The 19,427-nt window shown below is 41.5% G+C and overlaps 1 protein-coding gene across 2 annotated transcripts in view; it reads right to left on the bottom strand.

Annotated features, from left to right (window-relative positions):
• Positions 1-10,502, bottom strand: part of LOC119726335 (hemicentin-2-like) — a 45,843-nt gene extending 35,341 nt beyond the window's left edge. For both annotated transcript variants that reach the window (XM_038197993.1, XM_038198000.1), the window contains exon 1: positions 9,813-10,502. In XM_038197993.1, the coding sequence (XP_038053921.1) occupies positions 9,813-10,208 (396 nt within the window). In that variant the 5' untranslated portion in view covers positions 10,209-10,502. The remainder of the gene's footprint in view (positions 1-9,812) is intronic.
• Positions 10,503-19,427: the final 8,925 nt, after the last annotated feature.

The following is a 19,427-nucleotide window of genomic DNA, read 5'->3' as shown; positions in this document are numbered from 1 at the left end:
CTCAACATTCTTGGAAAATAAAATCAATCAACGGCAATTATTTCCTTCGAGTCGGCGAAGTTCTAAAATAGGGCACCACTGACCACAATCATCGCCTGGTGCCTGTGACGTGGCGAGCCGCTTCATAGCCATCTCCCAGTGGTCGTCAGGGAGCAACACCAAGAAATGGCCGCGAGCCAAAAAGGGACTTATCGATAATTGGCCCAGATTGTGCCAAAGTGTAGCAAGTCAACGACCGGTCATATGATAATGTTCACGTGCACGTATAGGCCACACTGTAAATGCTGCTAATAATGTATTTATATTTTTGTACCCACTTTGTTCGCATATTTAATCTTAGCCATGTTTTGATGTTTTTGCACAGTAAGACAGTGACAGCAGGAATATAGGCGCCCTATTTGTTTTAAATCAAGAATACATTTCGGAGATCATGTTTTTTTATTTTGGTGAAAAAGAGGACAGTGTGTAGTTTTCATGTCTGTCGACTTGAACCTATTGGACATTTTTATTTACTTTTACAAAATGCCACCAACAGGCTTTCGCACGATTCCTATAAACATGTCGCAGACATCCACATATCTATATTCAAACCTGGACAAAAGTTGGTACAGTTTAAGTCTTTATAGAAATGCGTTTAGATTCTTAACGCGGTACAGTGTAGAATTATTAGAATTTGATAATCAGTTGCAGATGTAAACTTGCCCAATTGGGAATACGCACCCAAATCAATTCTTACAGACTCGATTTGCGGTTCACCACAGGATAGGGTTGAACATTAATAACAATTAAAATCCAATATATATAAATCGAAAAACACCTTTAATTTGGCTACTTGTCAATGAACATAATTATAGAACTTTTAATGACAAATCATTTCAATGCTTTTTAGACTTTAATGTGAATAATGCTTTCAAAATCGCGATTAGGCCTACCTATAAATTGATTTGGTAAAAAAACCTGTGTCACGGTTTCCAGAAAATAGCACATCACCAAAAATAACACTGGGTAAACGATCAATTTACCTTAGATACTGAAAAAATGCAAGTTTGGTCCGTTTTCATTCCACCTTGCCCCCCCCCCCCCCCCCCCCCCCAGTAAATATGGTCGCCAAAGTAAATGCAAATCAGGTTACAAGACAATGATCGAAAAAAACCGTTCCCATCACTCAAGAAGCTTAATATTTTTTCCCAGGAGAAATTTACAGTCAACTCAGACGGAAGCCACTTTTTGCTCACAGTGACAGCTGAAAAAGTTTGGGAGACCCTTCGAATCTTTGCAATATTCTTTGAAATACAACACAGAGTAAAAGTTGACATATAAGTGTGAAACGACTTTTCTTTCAAAAGTGTTAAACGATAGGGAACATTATTTTCGTAAAAGATCTGCAGGCGTAACACGAGTCGGAAAACATAGCATGCAATTGGTTCCAGACATAATAAACACGTGCAATTCGATTTAAGAGTCCAGTTTTCTTTTAAAGACATTTTCACGCGTGAGGCGCACATCAAATTAACCATTACGCAAGCATTTTAGCTGCCCTGCTAGAAGCCACGGGGTAGTTTAGACATCTCCAACAGGCACATCTCAATCTTGTGAAACTCCGGGCTCCCTCTGTCAATATTTTGGAGCGGGTATCGATTTCATCTCCGCGGGCCTATCCGTCGCGATTGTCGGCGGGCAAACAGAGTCGGGACCCGCTGCCATCACCTGCCTCGTGGAAAGAAAGTGAAGTGCGAGAACACTTCTTGTCGGCATGGTAACAGCCGGGGTTCTTCTTAAAGGAGCAGTGAGGCGACTTCAAGATGCTTACAATTCTGTAAACTGAATCTTGACACAATTCCGCTTCAAGTGGAAATGATCACTCCTCATGCTTACTAGAGCTGCTGCTTCATTTAGACTTTGGTTCAATTACGCACCGCCCAGTAGTACTTTGACCAATCACAGCCTAGCCTTGACCAATGCTGTCAAGCCAAGCTTTTTCCCTGAACTGTCCGGCAGCCGTTGCTGTCAAGCCAAGCTTTCAGTTCCCTGAACTGTCCGGCAGCCGTTTTACCCTACTTGTCACGGCAACGTACGCCGCTCGCAGCCCCCGGCCCCTGGCTAGCTAGCTCCGCTTGCGAATTGCCTGTACTGCGCGCGCGATGTGCTCCTAACACAAATCCGCACACGGACGTACGTACACGTACATGTACAGAACCTGTACATGTACATGTACAGTATACAGTAACCATGCCGTGGGAGTCACACGGAAGACTGCGACTGCGTATTGGTTACTGCATGGGGTGCACGTAGTACGTACGTACGTAGGTACTGTATACGTACCGGCAAAGCGCGCGGCGTACGTGTGCCGTGACAAGTACAGTACAGGCAAGCGGAGCTAGCCAGGGGGCTGCTAGCGGCGTACGTTGCCGTGACAAGTAGGGTAAAACGGCTGCCGGACAGTTCAGGGAAAAAGCTTGGCTTGACAGCATTGGTCAAGGCTAATCACAGCCGTGATAAATGTCCGACATGCGTACACGCGCGTATGACGCGCGCGTGACGCGAGCGGTTGGAGCATGCAGTGTGCCATTGGCTGAAGCGGCGCACGTGTTGTTGCCCACGTGCGCAGTGGGCGGAGTCTATGATCGGTCTTTTTAGACAGTTATACTCGTATAGTAATAACAGGTTACGACAGCCGGTACATGTATAATTATGATAATACTCGTCGTCATGTAATTACTTTTTTTCTCAGCACAAATATTTTCTAAGCACTATTTTTTTCGCCCAGCACTGAATTTCTTTTTACTGAGCAAAACCAGCCAAATTATCATGCATGGTATAACGCCTATGGCTGGTACCCGGCTGAGTCAGTTTGCTAAGTACATAAATATGCTTAGCAGCTTTCCCTGGTTACACAGTTCTGTGAAATTCTGTGGGCTCTGTGAATCCACAGCTGCATGATCAGTATTATATATTAACTGTAAAACTGGTGTGTTAAAAGTATAACCTAGCTGTGTAATTTCCATTCGTCCAAGGATGTAGCTTAAAGATATAACCCTCGCACTGAGAGTCATTATTCCCTCCTTCCAGGTTTATAACTCATAGTAGGAATCTACGAAATAATGAGTCCGAGTATTACAAGTACTATTCTTCAGACGAAAACTAATCCTACCCCACCGGCGTAGGCTATGTAGCTTCACGCGCATGGTGTGATAAATAGAGGCGTCATGAAGACTCAGCTGGGCTAATTCAATTTATCTCAGTGGTAGTGGTGGGGTTTCTGAATAATATCAGTTGGGCTGTTGTATTTTCTTTACAAACAGACAAAATTGTTTCCTGTCAACTCCATCCTAAATTTCTGTTGACAGTTCTTAGCGCGATGACTTTCACAGAGCATAAAGAGACCAGCTCACCTCATGATGACTGGAAATCATCTTGAAAGACGCTGCAACAACACCTTTAAGACTTCTCAACAATGCGACCCCCCGCAGCAGGGAACATCATTTTCCGCCCAGTCAGTTTGTTTAAGATGAGAGCACTCAAGCCCCGTCGATGGGTTTTGGCAGAAGCCCCTCAATTGCCCGTCTTTTCTCCATCCAATAATACCCCAGACTGCCCAGACAGACGGCTCCATGCCTCTGACTTAAAAGTGAGGATTTTCTTTTTGAAAAGAGGTGTCAAAACTCACAGCAAAACCGAGACAGCAATTTGAAAAATACAAGCCCGAAAATCTCCTCTCGGTTAAACGGTTTTGGGGCACCGCAGGGGTGGGACCACGGGCCAGCAATCCGGAAAGATGTTTTTTGTTTGCGTTTGCAAGAATAATTTAGAAGAGGGAGTGGAAAGGATGATCACTTGGTACTTCGTTGGCACCCCCTGGAATGACAGAAAGTCTCCACTAAGCTGAGAACTTGGGAGGTTTCTTTGGCGCGAAGTGTCAACTGTGGAGCCAGGGATGCGTCAGTGCTTGGAAAGCTTATTACCGTCAACATTATCACCATCATGTCTTCTAAACTGATCGTCGTTAATATCTATGGCGAACCGGGACGAGTTCTTCAGTTCTATCTGCGAACGATAATTACTCATTACTTGGAAGGGGTCACAAATAAGGCTGTAATTTCAGAGCATTAACTTAGCAGCCAAACAGAGGACAAGGTTCAACTGTTTCTATGGCAAATGTCCAAAGAGTGTGTTCTTCTATTCCAAAATCACGGAGCCAAAATATAAACTGCATGCCTATCCTTTTGGCAAAAATGGAATTTGACATTGACAATCCTTTCCCACCAACGCTTGTTCATAGTTATGCATCTCTACAAGATACGTTGGACCTACGGCTCCATTCCAAATAAAGGCCCAGATTTCAGCAAAACAACGAATTCAACCATGCAAGTAGGTTTTCCAAGTATCGCCGCCAGTTGACGTCTTCTACAACTTCAAAACATCGGTCAGCTGAGGCTGACTTATGAACAAAACATTTAGCATTCCCGAACTTCCATTTTCGCAGACATGGGTGGTAGTGCAATTCTGCAAAATCGGGAGGGGGGGGGGGCTTCAATCACCCTTAGACCGTCCTGGATAATACCTCAACGACTTCGAAATGATGCCACTTAATTGCTCTTCCTTTGAATCTTCTAGCGTCTCGTTGTCGAAACAGCGGGACTTCAATCGTGTTTGTTCATAAACCCTAAAACCCATTACCTCAAATTGCTTTGCCTACACTTAAACTACAGTGCGCGTCAAAAGGCACACCGTTTCTTAAAATCGCGTCGTCTTGAGAACTAGAGAGTTTACATAAGAAAGACCCGAAGTCACACGGAGTTTAGTGTGTAAATAAGGAAAGAGCGCCGCGTCAAACAATATTGACTCTGACAGTCAACTGCAAAAATTCTGACTTATTGCCGGCCTGGGAATATTTTTGCGACTTCTGAAAACTCGGTCGTGCAGAAGTTAAAGCAAACCTAATACAGTACAGTTTTAAAAGCACTGCAAAAGCCCGTTGTTAAAGTTGAGTAGATTTGAAAACCCCCTTAACTCCGTGAACTCATTTTTTCATTGTAAATCAATTTGATTTGTAAAATAAAACAATTTATTTCATAAAACGATTCCCGAATGATGTTTTAGATAAACTGCCACCCCATGTTAAAAAAATATATACATATAACTTCATCACATAACTCGAAAATGTTTTGTTCCTCTAATATAACCCATTTTTCACAAAATTAAGAAATTAAATTGGCCATCAAATTCTAGGTCTTGAAAACATCATCGCCCCATCTTTTTGAGAAAAAAAAATATATAACTGATCGTTTACAATCCCAAATGTAACATGGTGCCATCTCTGAACAAATTCAAGACCCAATATTTTCACGACAGCATTAATTTCAGCACTAAATTTACTTTGTACAATTTACATGTTAACTTATGCACCTTTTAATAAGAAAAAAAGCCAACGACCCATTTTTATTCTTTACAAAAAGCAGCTCTATATCTAATTTTCTTCGCCATTCAAGTAGCAACGCAGTAGCCTCGTAAGTACTAATTTTTTACTGTGCTTTAGGGGATTCTAAAGGAACGTGCGCTAAGAATCCATTGTCAAAAGCAAGCACAATGCGAAAGTCTCAGGGTCGTTTCTGCAAGGAACAGGGATTTGCACAAAAATGCCTCGGAGAAATTGAACCCAATTTGATGGTATCTCGACCCCCTAATTTCGCCAGTCAGCGGTCAAATTAGGCAGCAACCATGCGGACTACGAATTTAACTATAATTCGATTGTGAAAACCTTCACCTACAAACAGAGACGGTTGTACAAGAAATGTTTCCGATATATTTTTGAACTGAAGGATTTTGTCAAGATTTCAAGTCGGCGCATTCGCGCAGTCCCAGCGTGTTTAAAATATCGTAAACTTGGTATTTATTTATAGTCGTCCAATTTCACATTCCAAACCTAATTCCTACAAAAAATACCCCCAAAATATTATAAATATTGATTTCACGGGTTTATACTGTAATACAATTGCAGGCCATGTCTCATTTTATATGTCACATTAAGCCCTACGTTTTAACTCTTAAAATTGCTGAAGGTTTAAACGTTTAAATAGTTTTCAAATCTTTTCAAAATACCCCCAAAATATTATAAATATTGATTTCACGGGTTTATACTGTAATACAATTGCAGGCCATGTCTCATTTTATATGTCACATTAAGCCCTACGTTTTAACTCTTAAAATTGCTGAAGGTTTAAACGTTTAAATAGTTTTCAAATCTTTTCAAAATAAACACCTCGGTCTTCACGGACGTTTAAGGCCTATAGATGTTTCTGTGACTGACAACATTGAACAGCGATTGATGACAGTTTAATGCGCATGCGTGGCCATGGGCAGGCACGTTCGCTGCAACACATCCATTTTATGTTATTGTGGTTGACAAATTTCAAGTAAGAAAATGTAATTTAGCACGTATTTATAAATCGGATCACGCATAGAGAGATATTCACAGTTATCTGCAATGCTTTCCCAACCCCATCTATACGACCGTGAACACTCTTATGATGCAAGAGTAAGGATGTCAATCAAAATACCACAGCAGCCACGGTCTCCCGCTGTTGTATGGTTTCTAGACAGAAGGCATTTTTTTTCCATCTTCCTAACCCCAACTCCAACTGTTCAAAAACACCTGGTTCAACATTCCTCACCGCAAAACATAATAGCCTAAGCGATACCGTAAAATGTCACAGAGGTCGTAAAATTTTGTTTCGACTCAAAGCGACCATAATCACACAACTTTCAATGGTTGCTTTTGAGTCCTGCATGTTTTGAATTCACAACATCAACACAAATTTTGCTACAAATTGAAAACAAAAATACGCAGGAATGCACAGATTTGACCTCAAGGCCGCAAAAAATGTCTTTCAGGGCTTCATTTTCACCGCTGTTAGCAGATTATCATGCTGGCAAAATTCGCAGGGTGTCGGCATTAGCAGGATTTAACTTTGTCCTCTCGAGAGTTGTCTCTTGACTTAAAAGAAGGCCATATCGCGTTATAGGATTAATAACAGTTATTAATCCTATCACGCGATGTGACCTTCTTTCAAGTCAAGATGACAACTTTAATCCACGTCCTGGGAGCTCGAGAAAAGGCAGTGGATGATTCTGGATCTTAAAACTTAGAATTTCTGACGAAGACAAGAATCTTGATGCGTGGACTCTCTTTTCACTGAAGCAAAGTGATAATGTAAAACCAACTTTGTGTCTGTTTGTAAAACAAGGTAGTGGCGCAGTCAAGAATTCAGTGATTTTAGTAAAGGTTTTAGGATGACAGTCTTTTTATAACAAGTCAACTTGCTTAATTTTACAAACAAGAAAATCACTTGGCACCAAGGGCGGATCCAGAACACAATTTTGGGAGGGGCCAAAAAAATGTTTGGTCCCCCAAAAAAAGTTGGTCAAAAATTACGGCGTGGGGTTCGGGGCCCGCTTAAGGGCCCCGAAAAAAATTTGGATTCTAGATGCTCTGTGGTGCGATCTGAGGCAATTTCTGACCACTTTAACCAATGTTTTTTTGAGGAAAAGATGGTTGTGTACTCATTGCCTGCCTTTATTGCGATGTCACATAAAAAAAAAAAAAATTGGTTTCGTTTTGGGGGGGGGGCCATGGCCCCCTTTGGCCCCCCCCCCCTGGATCCGCCCTTGCTTGGCACGCATTTTGTTGGTCAATCCCAACATAGTTATGAATATAAAGGTAGCACATCGAAATTGAATCTTTGTGATTTCCAACGATCATTCAATTTGCTGATTTTTGGAAATGAAGAATGCTATCGACGAAATCACTGCTTTCACGAAAAGTGTAATATCCACTGGCACTGAGATGAAACTTCAACAGGTTATATTTTGAACATTCTTTTTTTAGATTTTGAGTGGTGTTAGTATTGGAGACGAACAAAATGCATGAAAAGCAAAACGATCCTTGTTTTGCATTCAAATCGCAACCAGGCCGATAATGGTAAAGTTTTGAGTCTCTTCCTAAATTCGTGGGTTCTCCTGGTATATCATCAAGGCTCCCCCACCTCTAAACCTGGATATTTATTCTAGGCTACGTCAGGCTTCCGAGCTTATAGTAGCGCACTTTTGAGGAATCCTTGGTCTCATTATCAGAGAGCATCACAATAAATGACTAACCAAGAGTTTCACTGTGAGGTATGGTGTCTTTGGGCTGAGGTATCTTTCCAATCTTCTAGTAGGCCTAGCATCTGAAAGTAAAATCTTGACTCAAACTCCACTGAAAGCTTTGCACTTATCAGTAATTGTTTCCCCACCCCTCATCTGGGATGCCCCACCCAAGATGTGGGAATTGTCACTTTTGAATTGACCCAATCCCCACACTTGGGGCAACATTTATGTGACAATCTCCAACACACATGGGTGGAGCGCCCTAAACTGGTTGCCTTTCCATCTAGTGCTCTAACGGTAAAAATGTTCGTGATAGCATGGTGATAGTGACCACAATCTCCACCCGGGGGCTTGAAAAACGTGGCCAAACACTGACATAAGACTCAGTGGGGCATCATGGGGAGGGGGAGGGGATAATTGATAGGTAGGGGAGACCGGGGATGAACGTTACAAAATTTACATTTTGCGCCAAATAATTGTAATGAAAGAACTCTAACACTCCATCTTGGGTATGTGGGTAGCCCATTATGTTTACTATAACCTGAAGTATACAAAACAAGAAAACATCAAACAACTAATTAACTACTAATTAATTAATGAAGGTAAATTTTTGTAACAACCCACCCCGCATACCGGGTAAGTTGTTACACCATACGGGGTAAGTTGTTACACAGTTGTTACACCATAGGGGTAAGTTGTTACAATATGTAAACAACTTATATCCCTCATTGTGTGGTACAAAAGTAAATACCATCTCATTCTACTATCAAGAAAGCAACTGCTTTGTCACTTAAGGTGTATAATTAAGTAACTACTTGTTCATTCCAGCAATAAACTGAACATTTGTTTTAATTCGAAACACCTGAAATATAGCTAAAATGCCTCTTTGTGATCGATAAGGATCACCGACAATTTAGTCACTGTCTGTGTTCATCATTTCGCATTCATCACACAGGTAGCTTTTCCTTTACATTCTGTATGGGACCATCCTGAGCAGTCCATGCACTGGACCCATTGCTCTCCAGGTGCAGAGTTGGAAAACAAGTCATCACATTCCAGACACATGTCTTCCTTTTGTAGGTTCTTGGCATCATTAATACAGAAGCTCATTCTGTAGGTAAAGCAAAACAGACAAATGAAATATTTACAGCTGAAAATATACACAAAATATAGTTCAACATACGTAAAATGTAATTGGGGTAAGTTGTTACATTGACACGGGGTAGGTTGTTACAGTGTAACAACCTACCCCGTAGGGTATTTTACACATAAAATCTACTGTAACTCAACCTTCAGGCAGAATTACAGGTCATGACCTGGGGATATATTAGTGACCTAAATTTACTATATTTACAATATCAAGTTAGCGTTATGCACCTCCAGTTGTTAGAGCTATTACGAAATTCAAGTTTTGTCAGAAAGTTACTAAGAAAGGACAAAAAAGGTTTTTTTTACTTACTTTTTGAGTAGAAGATTGGAGAAAGCTCTCGATCAGCAGTATACCCTAGCTACCTGTCGGCAACATATGGATGGTAGTTAGCCCGCCCTCTCCTGTTCCTGCTTTGCACACTGAGAACTGTAACAACTTACCCGTGTAACTTCCATCCCCGGTCTCCCCTACAGTGGAGACAAGAGTTGTGTGATCATAACGCAAATTAGAGACTTACCTTCTCGCAGAGGGACTGGCAGGGCGGTCTTGGATCATCCCGTTTTCTCCTCGGACACTCCGGGAAGAGTGAAGCACACAGGAACACCCTGATATACGGCGAGCAACCAGACTCAATCAGAGACCGATAGGTCTCCACTGCCTGCCGGGCCAACTTCTGGTTGGTGTGGCCGAACACGTTGGGCAGGGCGGTGCGGTTGTACGGCAGCCCGACTCCCGTGCAGAGGTTCTCCTTGATACGGCCGCAGTCCCGGCCTTTGGGCTTCTTGCGGATTCGGACCCTCTCTCCGCGGTCACGGGCCCGGTCTCTGCCCCTCCCGCGCCCCGCCGAGGCCAGAAGTATCTCCGATGACAACAGGAGTACCAGGAGAAGGATCCAAGCGCGCCTCATCTTCATTCAACTTCCCAAAACCTCAGTTTATCAGACAAACCAAAATTAGCAGGGATTCGATCCAGCAATTGGTTTTATGGTCTGCAGTTTCAATCACCCTGAACTGCAAAAGTAGAATTATTTGTTTATCTGATGAGAGCGATAGTTGTGAAAGAGTCTGTCAGAATGATTGAGCACGCGTCTGATCGCGTTGACGCGGTGGCAGCAAATGAAGTGATTTAGCCAGCAGTGCCTTGGTCACCGTATGCTCAGGTGAATACCGTGCAGTCCAGGTGAGTGCGGTTCTCTTAGTTATTGTGTTCGAACTCTGCGCCGCAATCGTCAAAAAGAACAAGCATATAACCAGGCCTTTGAGCAAGGAGATTCCATTTATGGCAGAGGGGTGACCCATCACAATGAAACCAGGCCTACATAATACTGTAATGGATGTTAGAGCACTTAGCTCTGCGGTTAAATAAGAACAGCAAGAACTCGCCCCTGTTCTTATTTTGTTGGCCTTGAATAATATTGGAAACCATACAAAAGGAACGTACAAGGCAGGCTAGTGTAATTTGATTATGAGATTTCTCTTTTGAGATTTGTGTGGTTAGAAAGATGAATAGGTATTTTTAAGTCGATGTCTCGGTCGTAGTGTAAACTCATCTTGATGTCTGAGTTCCTATTTTGATTTTGTATTATGCATAATATTATATTACGCATTCTAAAATCGAATCAAGATTTGAGTTTCATAATGAATCTAAAAATACTTTTGAATACCATTTCTTTATGTCTATAATGTACGTATCAAAAATTATTGGACACGTCTGAACTACTTACACATTAACGTGACACTGTTCGCCATTTTGCAATGGGACGTTGCACAATTAATTACGTCTATCTCGGTCAGGGGATTCTTGAAGCTAGATTTGTAACCGTTTCAACTTCCATTTTCGACAAGTGACATGAGCCGTGTATAACGTGTATAATGGGATCTAAGATAGAAGAACAAGAAAAGTAACAAAACAAAACAAAATCTGAACAAAACCAACGGCATTTCGAAAGCATTTCAGAAAACCAAAATAATAATTAAATTAATCACCCCCACGCCTCAAGGAATGATGGCCATCCGGGAAACATTTTTACAAGTGAATGAAATGTTTGTTTGCCGAGTCTTATCCAAGTTGCGCACTCTGAAATATCACGTACCTTCGAAACAAAGATATTTTTACTGAAAGTGTGGACGTACCATCCTTGCCACAGGAATTCACTCCCAGTAATTTATTAAGTCACTGTCCTTTCTGCGGCGTTACTGCGGCTTAAACTCCCTCTCAAAACTCCTGCAGATTTACAAGGTGCGAACCAACCGTCTGTTGATGTTGAAAACCCTAGGTTTTGATTTAGGGACTGGGATACCCTCAAGACAATATTGGGCGTCTTTTTGATTTACTTGGTCTTGTGGTTTCAGTACTTTCGGACGATGAAGATTTATATTTTTTTGTTCTTGGGGTATAATTCTCTGTGGGTAGTTTGGTTTCGGGGTATCGCAATTCGACGAGTCGAATAAATTCTGGCATGTCGGGTTTGATTACCGATGGAGCATGGTAGTTGAAGGGGTTTTAGTCTAAACTTTTCTGACCATTTATGATTTACGGATCTGTTGATTTCAAGGGTGCCTTATTGTTTTTGTTGACGCTGGTGGGGGGGGGGGGGGGGGGGGAAGCTGGGGTGCCCCTTGTGATTTAAGGCTGAGACGGGAAAAAAAATACGAAATGTTTTGGTTGATAGCCTGAGTCCAAAATGAGCTACAATACACTGCATATCACAGCAATTCATTCCAAGTTTTACAGATCTGAATGGAATCGATAGAGCTGTGGTTATACCGGCAAGTAGCCATTATTACAGAAACTGGATTTTGCTGTACAAGATCGAAACATCCGTTTTAGTTGTTTGAGGAAATATATGACCAATTATAAAGACGAAATTCAAATAGCTTGAAACCGAGGCTCTCTCGTGCTAAGCCATTGTATGAACTGAGGACCTTATTAAAATCCTCTCAACAAGACAGCACCGAGGCCCTCGATCGGTTTTATTGCCAATTTGGAATTCCTCTGTTGATGTTTCTATCACATGGGCCATGTTTTGAAAGAGAGGCTCCCGCAGGCAATCAGCCATTTGACCAGATTCTTGCGTTAAATTTAAGTCTTCTAACAATGACACCAGCTGAAGAGTCTGTTTCGCAAATATAGCCTCGCTTTGGTTCCAATATGGCGGTTCAGAGCAAAATAACAAATTGATTACAAGAGCAGTCGCTTGTTTTGATCACGATGTTCCGGCCCATGCACAGATTCCCGCGTTGACTGACCTTGGAATGACCTCACACTGACCCAAAGGTCAACCCATCTCCGACCCGCACTGCGGGTCACTCAATTCACAAAGAGCTGAGGCTGCTGAAATAATATCATGCCAAAAATCATTCCAATTTTACATCAGCCATTTTGTCCCATCCATTATGCAGCTGTTCGTGGATACAAAACATTCGAAGGCATACCCTGACAATTTTGCATTAGACCTATTTTTTATTGCCGCTTTCTTCTTCACAATAGAGATCAGGGATTCGGATTCCTGACGGTGCGCAGTCCGTTGTCATAGCAACGCTTTGCATTTGCAAACCCCGACCGGTTTTTTTTTTATCTCAGTGTCCCAATAATACACCGTGATTAGATTGAGTTTCTATACATACGCCAAGGACGTTTATTGTCAAACCTACTTGCAGACAGCCGAATTAAGGTCTGAAATTTTTCATTTTAATTTCTTTACGGCAAACTAGAGATATTTAAGCAATGTTGACGGTTTATGGAGAATTTTTTTCCCCGGCCCAGGGTGGCTGTGACGATTTAATTTCCTACGATCGTCTGAATCGTTTCAAGACGCGAAGAAAATCTCTTATCGGTAATTGGACGCGACTTCTGCTGTTGGGGAAAGTACGCGCGCTATGAGAAAAAAAATACGTATGAAATAATTGATGCGATTCTAAAACCAATTTATCACTGTCAATTCTCCATACATTTTAAATAAAAATAATTTGGCATTCAGATTTTGATTGAAAGCCAATGAATTTGTAAGTACGGATTCCAAGATTCCAGTTCCAAGATGAGTTATGAGTAGCGATTTTTTTGACACTGATAAAATTGACATTGGCAGCAATGAAGACAGAGGTGGCGATGACATTTCAATGGCCACCTTTCGATGACACTTTCAAAGGACACCAAATATTCAAGGCGACAATGATACGACGACAATGCTGTGGTGACAGTGTTGACGACACTACACATCGATGGCAACACATTCAGAACTGAACATATTACGACCGATGACAACATATTTACGGGGGTTACTTAACAACGACGATGACATCAATGACGATTGTGACACTGTTTAACGGCAATAAAGACAGCAACGATTCCGACAGTGGTACTTCAGCAGGATCGGTTAGCCGTTCCAAACAAGTCCCAGACGACATTTAGGTAAACAACATGTGTTGCACTATTTATTTTAAGTGATAAAATTATTGTACCCAAGAGACGTCCATTCGGGCAAAAACCACTTTCACAATGAAAACACTTCCAACATTACTACACCGCCTATGGATGTCAAAGTTCAACTTAATGTACCACGAAGCTTCTAATAATGCGAGACGTTCTGCGAGACAAAGTGCCGAAGAATTTCATAATTTCTCCGCCGATGACTAGGGATTGTTTGTCTTTCTCGACTAGGTGCCGAATACCAGCATCCATCACCTCCCTATAGTCCCATCAAACGCACGACCCTGACACCCTGAATTGTTTCATACGAGGATTAGGTTGCGCCCGCGAACTTGGGGTCGTTTATTCCGATGTGGGTATTTATAAGCACATTTTTGACATTCGGTTGTCACATAGGGACGCGTTCTTGCCGGGGGTGTGAAGTTAAAGGGCAGATTTAGCTTAATTGATTTCAGACACGGGTAAACATTAAAGGCATACAGGATTCTTTACTTGCATGGGATTTGTTAGTGTCCAATAATATCACCACTCAAAATCCAAAGAACGTTTAAAACCTAACCTGTTGAAGTTTAGCAAAAACATGCGCAACCTTCTGATCACGAAACACGATTCGTCCATAGCACTCTTTAATTCCAAAAAAAATCAGTTGTAATTGACCGAACGTTGGAAATCACCTACATTTCTCGATTTCTTCTAAATGAGAGCAAGCCAGACGGAATAATTTCCCAGGGTGTTTAGTACCACTACGATTTTTAATCAAAGTAAGCTTTTTTAGACAATAATTCGGCAGGTTACTGTTGGGATCAATACAACTGATCCTATATGCATTTAGCTCAACTGTGCTTGTTGTTGGAAAGAGTAATGTTTATAAGAGAGAATTTGACTGGACGGGGAATTGAACCTGCGACCGCCAAACACCGTACCGTTGCATTACAAAAAATAACATCATGTGCATCGCAATGTTTGTCTCAATTTGTCAATTTTTTTTTTAGATGTGCTTGTCAGGAGCAACAAAGATATTATAAGAACTACGAAAACTGACTGGAAGTGGATTTGAACCTGAGACCTTCTGATCACCACACCTATGCTCTACAAATAGATATCTCTCACATGACGTCACTGCCTACAGATTGTCACGTGCATCGGCATTTTGGGCGTCAAATTTTCGTGACGCGCATCAGCTGTGCATGTGCCGTATGTCCATTGATCTCCGTCTTACTATATAATGGAGATCAATGCGTATGTCGAAGAAATGCCAAGCATGCGCTCGTTTGGAACATTTTGCACACTGCGCGCACACGCAACTGATGGCGTTGAATACGCTGTTGTAATTTTCCTACTAAGATGGCTGTCTATGAGAGGGGTCTATTGAGCAATCCATGTTGGCAGTTCCCCCACTTTTCAAATCTGTGGGTTTTTTGGGACAGAATTCTGCAGTACGTCTCTAGGTGATTTAGTAGCAACAAGGCAATAACTTCGGCATCATAAATAACTAGTTGAGAAGAAGATGCGAAGAGGTATGAATTATTCTAGTCCCGTTAAAGACACGTTCAGCCACCCCTGGGTCGCGCTTGGACGGTGTTCAAGACCAGCGTGCCAGAACGCGTGATGTCGACGGGGCGTCGCGCGCTGTCACCGGGCCGTGTTGATTGACAACGCCACGGTACTCGCATCCACGGCATCGGACGAGCTGAGTTCACCAAAAGTACTCCGACATTGCACAAACTGTTGTGGAATGGAGCTGCTACGCTTAAACAAAAATTACTTAGCGAATGTTAGCTGGATACCAGTTACAAACTACAGTTATCTTCCATGACTTTTTAGCTGGTAACCTCTTTTATCGAAGCAAATGTTATCTTTGATTAGCAGATTTCTTAGAACGGCTTCAAGAAATAGACCATTATCATGTTGCAGCCATTTGGTTTTTTTTCCTATTCAAAGCAATATAACCAAAGCGAGGCTGGAAGGAAACAATAGTCTGGTTCCTTTTGCACAAAAAACATTATCATTAGGTACTGTTGTCGGATACAGGGAGCATGACTGAAAAGGTGGCAGCATGATAAAGGTCTATTGGGCCAGCAGCTGGTCTAAAAATAGTCTAACAAATTGATTTACTCACATACTGGCATTTTACAACTGCTAAATTACAAATAAAAATAAATAATAAATGTAATTAATCATAATCTGGGATTGAGGCGTTCAAATGACAATGCGTTTACGAAACAATTGCTAGTAATTAATTTAATGGCAGTGGAATTTCTTTCTTCAGAAAATACAATCCAAAATTGAAGACACGTTTCCTAAAAATAAAAAAAATAAAAAAATCAGTCCCCTTCCTAAAAGTCTTAGAACACTTATTTCTCTCTTTGTAAAAACAACAGCACTTTAGGCTTTGAAAACGTGTGTTTTGACGGACTGAAGTACTTTATTAGGTCAATGTATTAATACTGGATACAACTAGCGTCAACAACTGGGACAGAAAACACTTCGATCATCCAATTTATATCAAGATTTCTTCAGGGGGAAGACGAAGCTTGGAACAAAATATCTGCAGAAACGTCTTCGATACAAACACTGCATGCCTTGGCGTAGTTCCAATGTCTCGATATCGGTCTCAAAGCGGAGAAAATCTGAAAGAGCACCTTAAGCGGAAAAAAATGAGAGAGCAAAAAAAAAATTCAGTGAAAATCAAGGAGTTCTCAATTGAATTGTCAAAAATGTGAAAGAAAACTACTAATCCCATGTGTCGTGTAGGGAGATTTGGCCGCGCGGTGTGCGGGATTACGTGTAGGAGCAATGCGCGGGGGCAAAGCTCGGCCCCCGGCTAGGCCTGAACTTTAAACTTTGCATGTTCATTGTTCATTTCTAATACGGAGAGATGTCAATCTTTTCTTTTTGTCGTCGTGGGACCCCGCAGGGGGGAGTTAGCTAGGGTGTTGTGTTGCTGGACTTCACATGCTGACCTGGGCATGTTGGAACACACATACAAATGGGAAAAGTCAAGTTTTAGTCTAAAAATAACTTGGCTAGATTTCTTCGTATATTTTGTTTTTCTTCTGCAAATCTCTCGCTTGTGTTAACATCACGATAATGTCAAAACATTTTCATTTTCTTAAACCGACATTTACTTACTGATTCAGAGAAAGCCACATTTCGGCAACGTTTGGTACAAACCTTTGAGCACTGTTGCGACAATATAGGTCTCAGAATAAAGCGAAAACCTCCCCCCTGCAGCTGCTGTGACACCCACAACAAATTATTCTGGTCTAATGTCCGCCTGTTCAAAATACGGAACACCATTATCGTCGAATTTAAACAGCGCCCCTATTGAAATATGGTACCAGCCCCCCCCCCCCCTCCCCAGTTTTTGATTTTACGGAGGTCAAGTGTCCGGAGAAAAAAACCTGTGTACATTTTCAGATTTTTTTGCTGATGAAAACTCCATCCTGCAAAAATTCCTGGATCCGCCCCTGACTCTATCTTTTGAGCCTCAAAAATATTTAAGCACTTATTTACTTTCATACCCTGAGTTTCAGAATGGTTGTACGTTTTAGAGGGGATAATATATGAATTAAGATATATGACCAGGTATTATCCTTCAAAATTAAAGAAATAAACACTAATAAGACTTGTACGCACATAAAGAGTATTTATAGTACATGTACAATATCAGTTTTGGTTTAAACTTACCTAACGTCACTGTGAAATCAACTGAAGTGACACGAAAGATTGATTTAACATTGCCTTTACTTGTTATGGTACGTCATACATCATATAACAACAATAACACCCATTATAAACACATTTAGAGGCGGTGTTTTTTTTTTCTTCAACACACGCACCAAACAAGATGATGTCACGGCCCTCGTGTGGTCGCTGACAGAAAGGTATTTATGCACAGTAGATTTCGCCCGACTACAGTCAACCCCGTGAAGAAAAAGGAAATCAAACAGGAAAAGAATCAATCAGATTTTCTTCAGGTCTTCGTGCATTTTTTTTTGGGGGGGGGGGGCGGGGGCAGATTTTGTCTCTTTTTTTTCCGAATTAAAAGGCGAATTAAAAGATGACTGATCGTGTTTGTGTCCTCGACCTCCCACGTTACTCCCGCGTGACAGCAAACAAGACAGTAGTCAATGACCATGATAATGCGCATGCGTCAGTTGGTTCGGAGTGGTTCTCGGACTTTTACTGCCCTTCAAAAACAATCCCCCGGAGCCATGAATCAGAAACAAAGATGAGCATTATTTCATCGATCAATAGAACTCCATTGAACCCAATTAAGGAGAAAAAAATCACTTTGGGGGGGGGGGGGAAAGGAACAAAAATTTGACATTTCTGCAACCTGCAGCATTAATATTGTGACAAGTGACCTAGCGTGGCAGGCTACGTACGATGCTGCCACCATCTTCGACAAATAACGTTATATCAACTCACATATTTTAATTCAATCACGTGATATGTTTCACGCATGCGTATTAAGGTAAATGCACGCGTGCGTATTAAGGTAAATGAATTTACTAGGCTACAGAAAAAAAACTGCCTGGGTGGACTGTGTGTACCTGTGCGTGCCGATGTCGACCTATAGATGACCTGTTTTTGTGATTGCTGCCCCCAACGTTGTTGATGTTTGCCGCCCAAATCGGCTGTTCGTCTCAGGACTGGAGACAAGGTGTACGCGACCTTTGACCCTTAAGTTCATCTCTTTCAACGGGGATCGACATACTGTTTTTATTTTCAGAGTAGGCGTTAAGGTTGCTAGTAAACAATTATCCCTCCACAACATGAAAAAATAGCGCCAGTTCGAGCTCATTATTGCATCCAAAATGCTCAGAATTGGAAGTCCCAAGTCTGGGCCAGAGATTCATTGCCATATTTCTTTCAATTCCCCAATTTTCCCCAACTCTCTAATATAGAATATTTTGGGGGTATAACTTTTATTCATGAGCTCGATGGATGGGTTTAGGCCTATTCACAGGTGTGCACCCCTACACTTAATTTCCTTCAATATATTACATTCATTCTTTGGCGGTCCCTGTCAATTTTCAATAACTGTGTTTACATCTCGCGCGAATGGCCAGACGTCAGAGCGCGGTGAGAGTGTCCTTGAAACTGCAATTTCCTTAAATTATATTACATTCATTCTGCGGCGGTTCCTGTCAATTTTCTAGAGTTCCGTGTCAAATACCAAGGCAAAATTGTACAGGAAATTTCAGTGCAATAGAATGTGTTTATCTTGAGTTCCCGTTTTCACAATAACTGTGTTTACAAATGGAAGGCTTAATTATCGTTTCTGATCAAAAAGGGAGGAAAATGTTCTGTTTCGACTGGGACTGCATCCTATCGCCAAATTTTTCTCCGTGTTGGCACAAGACACTGTTGAGGGAGAGAAAAACAATATTTTGTCTCAATCTTCTATCTTTTTTGTTTATTTTTCATGATAAATCATCTGGCCAAGGTTCAATTCAATGCATTACTCAATTTCTGGGATAGTTTGTCCAGCAGGCCTATCGTTTCTTTGCAAATGCAAAAAGTGAGGAAAATGTTCTGTTTCGACTGCAACTGCAGCCTATCGCCAAATTTTTCTCCGTGTTGGCAGAAGACACTGTTGAGGGAGAGAAAAACAATATTTTGTCTCAATCTTCTGTCTTGTTTGTCCTTTTTTCATGATAAATCTCCTGGCCAAGGATGAATACAATGCATTTCT

The sequence above is a fragment of the Patiria miniata genome, unplaced genomic scaffold (genome assembly GCF_015706575.1).
Source record: "Patiria miniata isolate m_02_andy unplaced genomic scaffold, ASM1570657v1 HiC_scaffold_1, whole genome shotgun sequence".
Classification (NCBI taxonomy): domain Eukaryota; kingdom Metazoa; phylum Echinodermata; class Asteroidea; order Valvatida; family Asterinidae; genus Patiria; species Patiria miniata.
This window is presented reverse-complemented; position numbering and strand designations above follow the sequence as displayed.